Here is a 15,376-nt window from a genome sequence, read left to right as displayed (position 1 = left end):
AGGGACGGAAGAACAAGGCCTATCAGGGGCTGGGATGTTGGATGTATGTTTTCCTCGGGGGGATTTCAAACTCCCCCACATCCTGTGTCTTCAAGTTCGTTTTGTGCTGCTTGAGAAACATATAAACTGTCAATGGAAGAGGAGGAGGAAGACCTAAACACTGTCACGTGCTTGACCTTGACTTTATTTATAGTAACAGCACTATTGGCCTCAGTGTGAAAGAGTCCACGTGGAAGTCAACAAACGTCCTTTCCTACATTTATTTCGGGGGGTAATAGAGAACCTTGTGTCCAATGTTGTTGTTTATTGTTCTTTAATCTGATGGTGTAAATCATAGCTATAAGACAGTTATCGTTGTAGAAAATTATTTTGGACTATTCAAGTTACTCCCGTTAGAGGGCTAGTAGTTTTATATTACTTTTTTTTTTTATCTGTGCAGTCTTCAGCCCCAGTGTGAAACATATTCAAATGGAAGCAGCTTTTTTGATTTGGAAGGCAGCTACATTTCACATCCTGAGCCAGTGTCAAATCTGTTCTGGGGTCTGTTCTCCTGATGCCCTGCCATGTGTAACGCACCACTGTGTTGCATTCAAATGATCGGTCTTTAACAGCTACACCGCTTCAGGGGAAGAAGATATGATGTGATATAATGACATTATACATGGAGGATTTTTTGTTGTTGCAAATTTGTTTTTCTTATCGAATTCTTCATTTGCCTTTGGACAAGAGTCAAGACATTATACAGCTGTTGTTAAATGGCTCAACGAGATGTAAATGTGCTTTAATATCTGATCGTCATCCGAATATATATATATCCAAATTTCCGAATAACATTTTAATAGCACTTGCGTGTGAGAGATGAATTTCAACTGCATTTGGAGCTATTGTATTAGCGAAGTGTAATAAGGCAGGTCTTATTAAATGCAAGAAGGGGGAAATGAGCTGGACAATGTGTCAGTGTGTGAGAATGGAGTCAAATTAACTTCTGAATATTTATAAAGAAACATCTTCAGATATTATATTTATGAACAATTGTATTACTTCATTTCCTACAAGTTAAAAACAAGCACCATACACGGAAAGTCAACTCGCTCAGAAATTAATTACATGGCTAGCCGCAGGAAATTATAAGTTTCTAACTGATGTGAGGTAGTTTTTGTCCTCACATGAAGCCGTCAACAACATACTGCTGTAGCCGCCACTCACTGCACTTAATGAAGTTCTGTTTTGTGTCTCCTGTAGAAATAATCTGTATTTCTGATCTATGCATCACTGCAGACACTTTAAGTTTTCTTCTTCCTGGAACTAAATGGCAGTCTATAACGTTAATCTTTTAAGATTTATTCCAGCACTCTTTGCGTTCTGCACCCTTGCACGGCTGTATTAATGTAGTTTGACCTGTTTATAAAGATGGTATGATGATTTTCAAATACATATTTACGTATATAATTTTTTCCACATTGTACTTACATTATTATGTTCACCTATCCTTTGTTCAGCTTGGATGTCTTTCTTTTGAGCCGTTTGTCTATTTCCGTCCCTCTTGTTTTTGAAAAATTGTCAAAATACTCGTCCCCTTATCCTTATTCAGATCATGCTCCTTGTTTGATGACAGATCAAAGCCTCCCAGCAATCAGTGAAGTTATATGGCAATTGACAAGGCTCAACAGGCACCTCAAATAGGATGCACGATTGACAGTTCCCTCCTTCACTCACACAGAAAACATAATAATTACATTACAGAAACCCTTTCTTCACCCGATTTAGATAAAGGCAACAAACAGGGCCGTCTTTGTTGATCATTGCCGACAATTAACAAATGGTGAAAACATTGGGAATTTCTCTGTACTATTCATCATCATTTATTCCGAACAGGTTTACGTAATCGTTCATAATAAGGAATCAGGAGAGATTCTCACAAATAGCCCCCATGGTTCATTGATTAGTCTGGCACATAATTGTTGGACTCGATCGACCCTCTTGAAGAACTGAGTTCACTAACGATAGTCTCTATGGACCTTGAAAGGGCTAGTAAGGCCTGATTTCAGCTGCAGTCAGTTTTTTTTTATTTCTTTATTTAAAAGGGACAGTGCACATTAATAGACATGAGCACCAAAGTTCAACATGTAAATGTACTAGATTTAGCCATGCAGGCTCATTTTCACCTGTAGTCCCTGGCAGGTAGAAAGAAAAAAAGAAACATTAAAAGAAGAAAAATACAAAAATACAACACATGAGCACAAAAACAAAATGACACAAGCACAGACAAACAAAACGACACAATGATTTCTCCAGCACATAACAGGTTGGCGATGTGTGAAAAACATGAAGCATACAGAAACAGATAAAAGTGCATGACCATATAGCACGATTAAAACACCTAAGTATGAACTGACTGCATGCCTTGAAAGGGCTAGTAAGGCCTGATTTCAGCTGCAGTCAGTTCATCAACAACAACACAACACTCAAACAGTTGCTCTTGTGAACCAGCGTCAGGGCTTCCCTCTTTACTGGGAGAAATCTAGAGGCATGCAGGAAGTTGTCTGTTTTCTTATGAAAGTGACAAGCATCATAATATTTGGAAGGAGTAAAAAAAATTGAAGGAGATTTTATAAGAAACAACACATCTACAATGATTGTTTTTAATATGTTTCCCGCTAAGTTGTCTTTATCAGATTCAGACTTTACAAGTTTCTGAAATTGAGCAGGGCTGTGATTATGCTCCATTGTTCTAAATGGAAGGAAGCATTTGAGTGAGAGATTTTGAAAATAGATTTAATGTGTGTGTGGGTGTTTGTTAAAATCAATCAAAGAAAGCTCTTACGATTGTTTAAGATGATAATAATAATGACAGACGCAGAAGCACTGCTTTGTTAAAGATCAGACTGCAACTTTTACATTTTATTTTATTTTATTTTATTTTATTTCAAGCCAATACATCTCATTTAGTCTGCTTTAGCTTGATTTTCTTCATTTGAGTGGAGCAAGATAAGTGCTGCTCTGACACACAAACAGGCTGTTAAACAGAGGCCATTAAAACAGCGTGGGGGGTGGTAGACGGTTAGACGGTGACACAATTAAAGAGCTGAAGATTGTCTGTGTAGACGTGTTTCGTGTTATGCCTGGGAAAAGGTGCACTACAGCCTCCAACACAACAAAGTGGAGAAAATAATTAGCCGTGCAACTTTTTTTGTTGACAAAGGGGTTCACAGCCCTCCCTAACAAGATCATGTGTCATACTGTTGTCTCTGTGTGGACGACTCGCCTGCTATTATTACTTCCCCATATTTTATCATTAGCCCAGGGACTGACTTTAACTGGGTCTTTTGCTCTGTGTGAATCAGAGTTATGGTCCTGCTGAAATTCCGAGTTTCCAGCAAAGTTTACACGCTCGATGAGACTTGTACAACTTGTCTAAATACAACGTCAACAGCCGTCTCCCGCCACGTCACAGGAGTATAAGACCCTCTTACAGTGTTAACAGAAGAATAACAAAACATGTTACTTGTTGTGGAATCACGCTTTTCCGAGCTATACACGTAAGCAAATTTGCGTCATGTTTAACAAATCACCGAATCAGGAAACGGTCTTTAATTTCACCCTGGTGAACAACTACAACAACAACAACTGGAGGAGAATATGACAAGAACGGAAACATTATGAAGTGCATTGAAGAGGAAGATGGGTTCATTTGCTCTGCTTAGATGATCACTTGTAGTACTGTGGTGAATTGTAGTTTGTAGGAGTGCGCTTCAGCTCCATTTCAAACCTCTTCAACCGATGATTTCCCATAACACCCTTCTCTGCATAAGGTTTGCTAAGTACCTGTATCAGCAGCATTATTTCATAGTTCATTTTTGAAGTGTTTTTTTTTTGTTGCACAAAACAATTGTTTTTGGCCTTATATATGAGATTAATGAGGTCAAAAGCAATTAGTTATTCCTAAAGTATTGCTTTTCCTAAGCCACAAATGATAGGCTACGCTTTTTCTTTGCAAACATATTTTGTACTTTGGACATAGACCTGGATGGTGACTTTGTGAAATCCTACATAGTGCAATAATAACACTTTTGAGCATTCTGACCTTAAGGCATATAGCGTGTCTGTGAACTATGGGGTGGTACGCCTTAAGTGGATTTTTCTCACATTGCATTTGACAGGGTTAGACCTTGGAAAGGGGCCAGCAGTAGCCCCTTATAAAACTCCACATTGCACAAAAATGATCTCTTCTATTTTTTTCCAGCCCAGTGAGTCAAGAGCACTCTGGCTGGGTGCCCCCTCAAAGAATGCAGAAAATTCGCCTATCATCCACTCCATTTCATCACTGGAACTTTGTTTTGCTGCACACATTTAATGCAGCAAAGGAGAAACTCACTCACCTGGGTAATCAGGTTGGATAAAATAAATGTGCAAATTGAATAGCATTTATCCTAACGGTGTGTATACCCTGTATTCTTATCTTATTTCAGACGGGAAGGTGGAGGTGACGAAAGAGAGCCTGAAGCTGTGCACCATGGGGCCGGGGAAGGTCTTCGGAGAGCTGGCAATTCTCTACAACTGCACCCGGACGGCCACTGTCAAGAGTGAGTCTCCACAGACACTTGGAAACACATCCACACAGTGCTCACGTCAGGCCGCTTTCAATGTTTACATGTCTCCCAGGTGACAGATCATGTCACCGGTTCTCACTCACTCACTCAAACACTCATGCACACACGCACGCACTCGCGCACACACACATGCCCGCCCGCACACACGCACACACACACACACACACACACACACACACACACACACACACGCACATGCACACAGTTCCCTTGGAGTGAGGATTAGAGGTCTTTTAGCCTGCAAGATATCCCTTCTTGTACACCGTCACAGAGAGAGGGATCACACTCGTCACTGTGGAATGAGGAAACCGAGTGTCCGTGATGAAACGCTACCGATCACCACTCTATGTTTTCCCAACACTCCCGTTGAGTGCCTTGCGAGACCCCTAGTGAGCTTAATGTCAATACTTACTGACTGGGATTCTTTCATGTGTCTAATGCTCCAGCTATGAAGGATGCATGGGTGAGTAGTTAGCCTATCTAACTGGGGATTAGAAATACAGTAGTCAGCCTAATAGAGACTCAGAAAAAGACAGGGCAGATGGTGCATTACGCACATTTGAGACCCAGTGTGTTATAAGACAGTGTGCCAGAATGAAAAATTGGTGTTTATGCTAGGCAGGAAATGGGAAATAGCCGGAAATGTGCCTTTGGTTGGAATAATAAATAGACAAAAGGTGAGATGAGATGAGACGAGATAAAGTCTAGTGGCAATGAAAGTGCTTTTGTGCACGTAAATGTAGATCAAATTATAATACATGAATGTAGGCCGTTGTCTTGAGTGAGTGCTCCAGTTTACTTTGAAGAACAAACCTCATCATAAGTCAGAATAATCACTAAATCCACTCACTGCCAGCTGGTTGATTTCCTCCCACTGCTAGGGGTTGAAAATCTATAACGGACCCACAGGTATGAATGAATTCATGAAGGGCAGGGGGTGGGTCTCCCCGGCCTTTAGACGAAGGCCAGGTCACGTGAGTTTGAAGTGTGGAGGAAACCATGGCTCGGTGTTTGTGGCAGCGAAGTTACACGTCCTTTGCTGACCCCTTTCATGTCCCAACGCTCCCCCAGCCAACCTGACGGAACTCCCAGCTCCCGTCGCTATGGCAACAAGTGCCCACATGGGAGATGAGTCTGACTAACTCTTATGGGATAAAATATTCCCCCCTTTTTTTTTCTCCACAGGCGACATAATGTCTGTGTCTTTTTTCTCTTGTATATTCTTGAGCCTGCTGGCCTGCACTACTTCTTATCACAGGCTTACGCAGAGTGTACGTCAGTCCTTTGTAAAAACTCTGCATGGAATAAATGATGTAATTGTCTACAGGGGCACAAGTGTGTTGACAACCTAACAGGGTCAATGGGACTGTCTCTGTGGGAGGTTGTCTTCAGTTTAATGTACGTGTCCTCCACAAGAATGTACTGAGGAAGTCAGCTGCCACGTTGGACACTAGAGTTGACGGCCTCCTACGAAACCATGCTACTTTTTGATGAGTGTGCTTGAGGGTTCAGCTTCCGATCATCCAATTAAATCCAATCTGTAAAGTGGGACTCTGTAGGAGGATGTATCCTCAGTGTAATTTCAATATATATATATATATATATATTGCACGGTTGGTCTCTTAAGTCATATGCAGGACTAATTACGTCCTGGCAGAATCTAGATGATGAACCTGCTAATGTTGACTGTTGAGAGGAACTCACCCATGAACTGTGTTCCGTCGCCTCCCCCGGCATCCTTTAACTGCAAAGGTTTCTCACAATGTAATGTCATTGTTGCTAACTGTGATAATGAAAACAGTATCGGAATTGTTCAAATATTAAGAAAAATCACGTATGTTTCAAATCTGACTTGAATTTCGAGCAACTGAGATTGAATTAGTGTAAGTGAGATTAAAAGAGTAAGAAAGAGTGAGCACTGTAACATTGATATTTCATGTTTTATCCCATTTCTATTTCGGAAGCATACTACAGAATTTAAGTTATTTTATTGTGTCTATACAATCTCCCAGACAAACAGTTTGGTTTCTATTCATTTCAGGAAATGATTAACATCACAGACATGAAGCTATCTTGATTTCGGTAATCCATCACAGTGAGCATTGTGTCTGCCGGCTTCCCCAAACAATCGGCACAAAGAGATAACATGACTTTGACAACAATGAAAGCCGACACAGTGTTCGTGGAGATAGTTAATCCATCGCACACTTCATTTTCAACATTCCTGATATGAATGGAAACCGCCTAAGAAGGAAAAACACATTTCGGAAATTGCTTGGCAGTAATGGGATGAGCAGTATCTGTGATTTATAGCAGAATGTCTAATATATACAAAACATACACACAACTAATATTATTAGTTTAATTTCAAAACTGTTACAAAAAAAACACATTGGACCATTTTATGTGGAAAAATTATTTGGATCTGCAAAATGTGAAAGCATTAATCCAGTAACACAATTGTTTGTCTTTGTTTGTATAGGGTTGCGATAACATTCCATGATTGTGAATACCTGTACGGACAGACTGAAAAGGATTTTCTTATTCCATCAGTCCCTAGTCTTTTCAGCTTTCAGGTGATTTCATGTGTGAGAACTCCCTTGTACTCTCCCATGAAAAATAGATCATGTGTGCTTTACCTGACTTCGAGTGGCTGTGCAGGGCTCCCAGCGAGCTTCTCCATGTTATGTTTAATTTCAGGATACAGACACCTTAGTGAAGAGTTATGACTTCTGGGGGTTTGGCTCTGCACCAAGATAAATATGTTCCTTGAGAAAACAAAGGGCCCTTGAAATCAAATCCATACAAGATAATGTTCACATGGTCACACCAAGGAAAATGCTGGAGAAGTAAAGAATGGGATTGAGACACAAACGAGAGAAGTTATAAATACAGCACAACAGTGACAGCAAAATAAGGGAGCAACTTCAAGGCAAGCGGTATAAAGTTGGTATATAACGACATAGGCATCGTGCTGCAAAATATTCCTTCATAGCATCAACATGTCACTCTTTCATGAAGAGATGGACGTGACAGCATGAAAGTATACAATTTAGCATGGTGCAGCATAATGTTGTCATCATCTGGTGAAACATCACTTCACCAGATGACAAGCACCGGAAAGATATCATTTAAGACAATATTGATTATCCGGCTGTCTATTTGTGAAGGGTTCCCACTTTAACTGTATATAAGCATGTAGTTATAATGGTAAAAGTGTTAGCTGGATTTACGTTTTCCACAGCCCACAGCAACATCTTCAAATGATTTGTTTTGACCAACCAACAGTCCAAAACTCAATGATAGCAGATAGATAGACACAGCAATATCTCGCAATGGAGTTGTAACCAGGTACTGTGTGGCATTTGTTCTTGAAAAATTGCTTTAGATATCAAAGTAGTTCATTTCAGCACTGCACGATAAACATGGTCAAACACTAGTGTACTATAGTTTTTATGATCAACAAGGAGTCACTTTTTATAAACACACACGCTCTAAATATTAGTCCTCATTATATTTTCTAAAATGGAAATACAAATGTCTTAAATTGAGATTTGAGAAAGTGGACAATGAGCAGGTCCAGAAAAGTCTTACTAATCGGTTGGACATTTGACATTGGAAAATGTAAACAGAAATGGACCTGCCCTTTTTTAGCAGGGTCTGTCGGACTTAATATTGCTGTGAAGTTTAAAAAAACATTTCACCCAATACTGATCTAGACTTAAACTGGATTTATTTTATAGATATCATTATTTTTTTGGACTTTATTCTGCTACTTTCCATGAAAATTACGTCAGCTCAATTTTCTTGGAAAAAGGATTTTGTTGTGGGGCGATTTCAAAAGAGCATGGCCAGAAATTTAACTAAACTTACTAATACTAATTGGTTGGACATTTGACATTGGGAAATGTAAACATGTAAAAATCTTTTACTTCTCGCTCAACACTGATCAACCTCCACTTTATCCGTAATAACTTTATAAATGTCATCAATTTCGGAATTTATTCTGTTGTCTTCAGATTTCAAGCAAAAATCAGTATTCTACAGCAGTGCAAGTCTGTCCTCTCCCACCCATGTTAAACCTGTTGTTGATCTGTGTACGTTTCAACTAAGGCCCATATGGGCAGTCAATGATCCACTTCATTAAGGTTTACTTACTGGGGTCTTACAATGTGCTCCCTGGAATCTAGACACACCCGGGTTTTCTCAGTTGTTTGAGAGGGCACCAGAGTACAAATGCTGCATCCACAACTGCCTAACCAAACCACACCATGAGTAAGAACGCATCAGGGTTTGATTTAAACTGGGTAAATGTTAGCTTGAGAAAGTGCTCTTACAAATATGCTACCAGAATTTAGCAGAATGACAACAAAACATATTGTGAATAATGGCTCTAAACAAGTGTTGGAAATCCTGACATTGCTTTGGACTTTTGCTCTTCTCTTAGAGATTGAGGTCACTGCCAATCATTGCTAATACAATCAGTGAGGTTGATTATCTGTGTGCTCCATCTTAATGATATCGGTGAAAAAAAAAACAGTCTCAGACGTCACTGCAGAGAATCAGCTTTGCCCCGAATTGGCATTATAGCAAATGCACATAAATGCTTTAATCTGTGAAAAGATAATGATGCCTTTTGAATAATAACAATGACATAATTTATTATGAAAGGAATTTGGCCACCTAGAGCATTTAAAGGGAGAGGGGTAGGGGAGTAGGGGGCAGACAATGCAGGGGCAGTGTGAGCTTGAAATGGAACCCCATTTAGTTCTAGACATCAAGACTACTCTTGGGGTATTTTTCAGCAAGAGACACAAAGGCATGCACACAAAAAAAAACCACAATTACATTTCAGTCAGGAGCTGTGGCTGTGAGCGGGTCTCCCACTGAGTACAGAGTTGGCAGTTCGATCCTTGGACATGAAACTGAATCCCAAATTGATACACTGTGTTGTAGCCTGCAACACGTTGGAAGAAGTATCTCTCTTTATCTGACAGTAACTCAATCTTTCACACACTTTATTTTTCACCAATATTTTTTTTTTAAATTGACAATTAGTGGGAAAGGAGCAGTTGCATAGCCAGCTTGCATATTGCACACTAAACATGTCAAAGAGGGTTAGTTTTCTAAATATATTTGACAATCAATCAGACTGACTTGTGATGGTTGCTAATTTACAAATCTGAGCAGGGAAAATCAGATCAGAACTGAAAAATATAACTGAATTGGTGGATCTGTAGACACCATGACATCTTATGGTGTAATTGAGAATACAAAAAAAACTATACAAAGATGTTGAAACATCCTTCTGCAAGACCAATTGTCTCCCAGTAAGTGCATACTGTATCTAAAGCATAAATGAATTCGATGAATATTGAAGCAAACCCATCTCAGTGTAACTTATACATTAAACACTCTGCATCAGATATCTCAAATTGACAGTTCCCTTCTCCTAATGTTTTCCAATGATTTACCATTCATAATCTATCTCTTCTAGCTAATGTGAACTTTAGATAAAAATGGAAAATACAAATCTTAATTAATGCGATGGCAGATTTTCATTTTGTACAGATGGCAGCCCTCCAAGCAAGCCATGACTGAATCTGTCCTTTAAGATTAGGGGCTCTGTTTTTACGAGGGTGCATGCTGGGTAGTGGTAATAGCGCCATGCACCATTGACTCATGAATTTAGATCTCTAAAAGTCTGACTGCCAGGAGTTTAAGGTCTGTTTACGTATCCTTCTGACTATTGTTTTTTCCATGACATGTGAATTCAGTCTTCTGATGTTCACCTACTGATTAAGGGCCCTTGAAAGCAGCCTCTAACCCCTATGGACAGCAGACATGCAGTACTATATACTCTCTGATATACGCACACTAGCTTGGCAGGTGAAAAGGTTTCGTCTTCATAGATGAAACATGACAGCTAATAGAGCCCAGAGCATGGGCATCAGTATTCTCTCACACGCACTCACTCACGCACGCACGCACGCACGCACGCACGCACGCACACACACATACACACACACACACACACACACACACACACACACGGTATTACTAAAAACATTCATATCAAAGCAACACACATAGAAAATTACATCATTGTTCTAGAGACTTCTGAAAATGGCCCTTGTAATAGAGTGAAAGCTAAGTTGTACAAAAACCCTTCCTTCCGCTGGGAGTGAGCAAACGGTCAACTTTCTAATCAGTCAGAGAGAAAAACGTACGTGTGTGTGTGTCCTTGAGTGTATGTGTGTGTATGTGTGGCAGACTGCATCTGCTTAGTCTCAGGACTCACCCTGTTCACAGTGGGAGAATATTGTTTTGGCAGAAAGAGATAAGTTACAGGTTTGAGCCCTTGGAGAACCAGGAATCAAGTTAAATATTATGACCGATGCAGAAGGTAGAACATGGCAGTTTTTGTTTCAGACTCACTTGTATTTGAATAATACAGTAAAAGAAGGTGGTTGTACAACGTTCAGTTATTCTTGTGCCCATGACATATCTGCTTCATGTTTAGACCACTAGGAATGCAACCTGCCTACATACACCTCCAATCACCTCTAGCCTTTCTTATTGACCCAGTAGTAGGAGTCACAGCATCAGCAGCAGCCTGCTTGGCCTCTGTTCCTTGGGGAATGATTTCATGTTGGATTTGGTGCAGAATACCAAGCACCAGCTATTTGACTTGCGAATGGAGAAAAACAACATTTTATATTATTTTTCCAACCTCGAAAACAATTTTATTTTGGAAAACCAGTGAGTCCTTTCAATATGCACTTTAAAAATGGTAATTTCCTATCGAGTTTGATGAACGTAAAGTAGGACATTTGTTGGACTTTTAGCAAATGCTATCAGCTACATTATAGCATTAAAACAAATGGAATCATTGTGCTGAAGCCTTAACGAAAGCATCATAAGCATTACGTTGCAGAAATACTCAGAGGCAGTTATCTCCTCGCATGTCCCACCCTGTTCCCGAAAAACATTTACAAACTGTGTATTGACTACTACATCATCCAAACAGCTTTACTAGCAGAATTAAGCTGGAATGATGCCACATGTGGAGGTGTTTTTGTACTGGGGGCCGCTGTGCTCTCTGCTGCCTCATTCTGTGTCTACCAGTGGGTTATTTGGTGGTGCCAATTTAATGAAAAAGGTAAAATAAATCAGTGGCAGTACAGGCAGAAGAGAAAAATAGGAATAATAAGTGAAGAATTAGTTAGGTTAGGTTGCCCCTCTCTTATAGTCATCATTTTTTATATCAGACATTCATTATACATTCCAGTCACAGATATAAAGCCTGCCTCAAAATAAATAGTATATCTTTCTCATGGCTTTGAACTAGGTTCATTTGTCATATTTAATCTCTTTTAATATCCATGAAAATCGAATAATACATCTGTATTCCACTAAACAAATATTTTAAACATAGAGATAAGGTTGACTAGTGGAATATTCCTTAACATTTAGCAGATGGTAGACTAATACAACAATAGGGCTATGATTACATAATTTAAAAAACAATTCAGCTATGATAAAATATATTTAAAAAAATATTGATTAACAAATCATTATTAAGTTGTTTACACATTGTGTGGTGGCAAGTATATGTGTTGAGAGATTTTAAACCACTGCAGCTATTTGAAAAAATAACTTAATAGATTCATTGTTGTAAAACAAGAGTGGTTATGTTTGGACCTTTATAAGGCCGAGCCAAGCTGTAAAGAGATGGAGATAAGGGCTCTTATATTCAAGAAAACAAGTGGGTGCACCCTTCACATGATCAAGAATACAGATGCACAATCTACAGTGTCTTTTCTGTTCTCAGGCTACTCCCCATGATCACAGGTGCTACCAAGAGCAAGGAAATAACACACGGACAAGGCATATACACCAATGTATTCAAGGATATACTTGCCAATGCAAAAATGAGAGAAATTACATATGGACTTTACAGTTGATCTAGTCATGCCACATCAGAATTCAACCAATAATGATTGTTAGAAAAAAATTATTGACGTTTCATTTTCTGTTACTGACATTCCCATAACAATGTCTAAAGTTTGATGTTTAAAGTTAAGACACCGTCCTTCCCTTCTCCTCCCCTCGTGACGATGTGTGCAGACTAGCTTAAGGAGAACTACTGTACATTGCCATGGGACAAAGGATTTCATTGGATAATCCGAAAGAAATTTCTGGAACAGGGACAGAGAAGAAGAAGACAGATAGGGAGGCTTTGGTAGATAGAATTCCAATGGGACCCGAATGGGGGAAAAATTTCTCTGTTTCCATGGCTGCCACGGTAACACTGTTATCAGAGTGCTGCAAGAAATGTGATGGAGATGGTGGCACGCCCCCCCCCCCCAGCTGTGTGTAAAGTCAAGGATGTTTCTCTGGTCACTGCATGCATTTTTTTCTTCTCTGTGTCTGTAACCTCATAGTGTGGCGTATTTGGGTTGGATGAAGGCATCTGACTATTTTCTCAGTGCTAAAGTGTGTAAATGCAAGTGTCATAGTGTTCCAGTAATTGCGTGTAGGTTTATGTGTGTTTGAACTGAGGTGCCCCTGCTGTTGTTGTTGTTGTTGTTGTCCTGACTCTCGGTTGGAGCGCAGGTGTGAGCCCGGAGGTAAAGAGGCTCTTCTGGGGCTCTACACGGCTTTAAAGGTTAAAACACACAGCGAAGGGGGAGAGAGAGGCAACCGAAGACCGGCGCAATACACAGTCAGTCAGTCTAAAAGAAAACAGCCCCGCAGGTGAAGCTTTAAACAACTGCTTTTCTTGGACATGTTTCATACTAATAGTCTCATTTAACGGCATGGCTAATAATATGAACGCGAAGTTTGCTCTGGGGGAATTCTGGGTAAATGAGGAGAAGCTTTCTGTGTTGAAGAATTAGCTTGTCTTTCTAACCGTTTTGAATTATCCAGGGGGATATTGGCATTGATTGCTTTCTGGATATAATTTGTGAACTTTGCAATTGCAATTTGCAATCTGGCCTTAGAGAAGATGGTTTTGAAAATCAGATGTTATCTTTGGCCAAAAAAATGTGTGGTTAAGATTAAATAAAAGTGCCTAACAACTCATTTGGATTATAATATGGATACAACACACGTAAAATGCAAAGTGTAACCTGGATCTGGGAAACTCATAGCGATCACCAGAAGATATTACTTGGGAGAAACATGACCGCTTACCCTTCACAAAACTAACTCAAGCATGTATGACTAACACTCTTGGCTATTTTATAGACTTGTGGATTTTATGAACTTGTTGATCTATCAGTGGAAAATGAGGCGAGTAGAGTGTGGACAATTAAGCCTTGAGAATCAGAGTCGATTAGTATGGAAAAAAATACTTCTTATACTTCTTAGATTTTAATGTGGAATGAAGTTTGATTTTCCAAGGGCTGAGATATGCGTGGGCCAGAGGTATAGAATGCATACCATGTAGCCATTTGTAGCCAAATTGATAGAACTGCTAATGCTGCACAAATCTGAGACAATCCAGGGTTAAGGACGGTTAGAGTTGATATAAGCTAACTAGTTATGCCTGCTCGGGGTGCTTATATTTGCAATCTTGTCCACAGTATTGCCAGCCCCACCTGCTTTCGTCAGTTTCCAAGTACATTTTGTTTTGCCAATTCTGGTACACCACAGCATGAGGCAATGAAATTCGAACCATACAAATACATGTATAAGGCTCTAGTAGCTACAAGCAAATAATGATGTAAGAGTACATATTGCAGGGAAAACAAATGACATTTTTTGTCGATATATATATAATGTTTCTTACATTCAGTACAAAAGTTGAGCAAAATTGCAGGTACATTCATCAAAAATATTGGCACTAATATGCATCTCTGGAGAAATATTTGAAACCAAAAAGTTGTAAGATAACATTGAATGTTTGCAGATATCACCAGTAACAACAACATCAGTAAGTCCCCATAGAAAGTTAAAACTTACCAGACTCTGACTTCATCAATTAATAAGCATAGTTCATATCATGAATAAATAAATGAGAAACTAGCATCATAATGTCACACTAGCAGAATAATAACACTGCATGTGTGCACCAGTTTGTTAAAGGTCACAGAGATAATAGTCATACTCATGAGTACTATAATGTAATCATGAAGTTGTAGTTTATAGGTGAGATGTTATAACCAACACATGGCAGAATACTTTGTTTTTGTCCCGTAACAGAGACAGACTATTTGGATCAATAATGTTACTAGGATAAGGATTATTCATATTTTTCTCTTATAATGAACAGTTTCTCTGTGGGTTTCTGGATTGAAGGCATTCACATATGAAATATTGACACAACAAGTTAGGTCTTCATTGTTGTCAGAATTGAAGAATAAACTAAACAATCATATTGTATGTGGTCATTTTAGCATAGACACTATGGTTAACTTTTATCTTGAGATTTAACATGGCTAAATCCATCGTGACACATGATTTTACAGCATTCTGAGGATATTTGACTGCATGAAAAATCCATAATTCAACGGATTTCAGTGTTGACTTTGAAGAGTCCACTGAACCAGCTATGAAGAAAAATGTGTCACCTAATTGCAACCTGGACCGGGGCCTAAGAATAACCTGCTGATGAATAGCAAACACACTTCCTTTCCCCCAGTTGATTTTCTACAACCGCCTAGCAGACTGAAATTCACCAGATCATTCAAAAGTGATTTCCTTTGTGGCAAATTGATTCTGGTTGATTGTCTTGGATGAAGATGACGGCAACAAAC

The 15,376-nt window shown here is 39.2% G+C and overlaps 1 protein-coding gene across 2 annotated transcripts in view; it reads left to right on the top strand.

Annotated features, from left to right (window-relative positions):
- Positions 1 to 15,376, top strand: part of LOC307257084 (cGMP-dependent protein kinase 1) — a gene marked incomplete at its 5' end in the record, with an annotated part of 73,971 nt that overhangs the window by 22,103 nt on the left and 36,492 nt on the right. For both annotated transcript variants that reach the window (XM_080036212.1, XM_080036211.1), the window contains one exon: positions 4,470 to 4,583. In XM_080036212.1, coding sequence (XP_079892338.1) covers positions 4,470 to 4,583 — 114 coding nt within the window. The remainder of the gene's footprint in view (positions 1 to 4,469; positions 4,584 to 15,376) is intronic.

This window comes from Ammodytes marinus (genome assembly GCF_949987685.1).
Source record: "Ammodytes marinus genome assembly, chromosome: 11".
In the NCBI taxonomy this organism is placed as follows: domain Eukaryota; kingdom Metazoa; phylum Chordata; class Actinopteri; order Uranoscopiformes; family Ammodytidae; genus Ammodytes; species Ammodytes marinus.
Note: the sequence above shows the minus strand (reverse complement) of the source record. Positions and strands in the feature narration are given on the sequence as shown.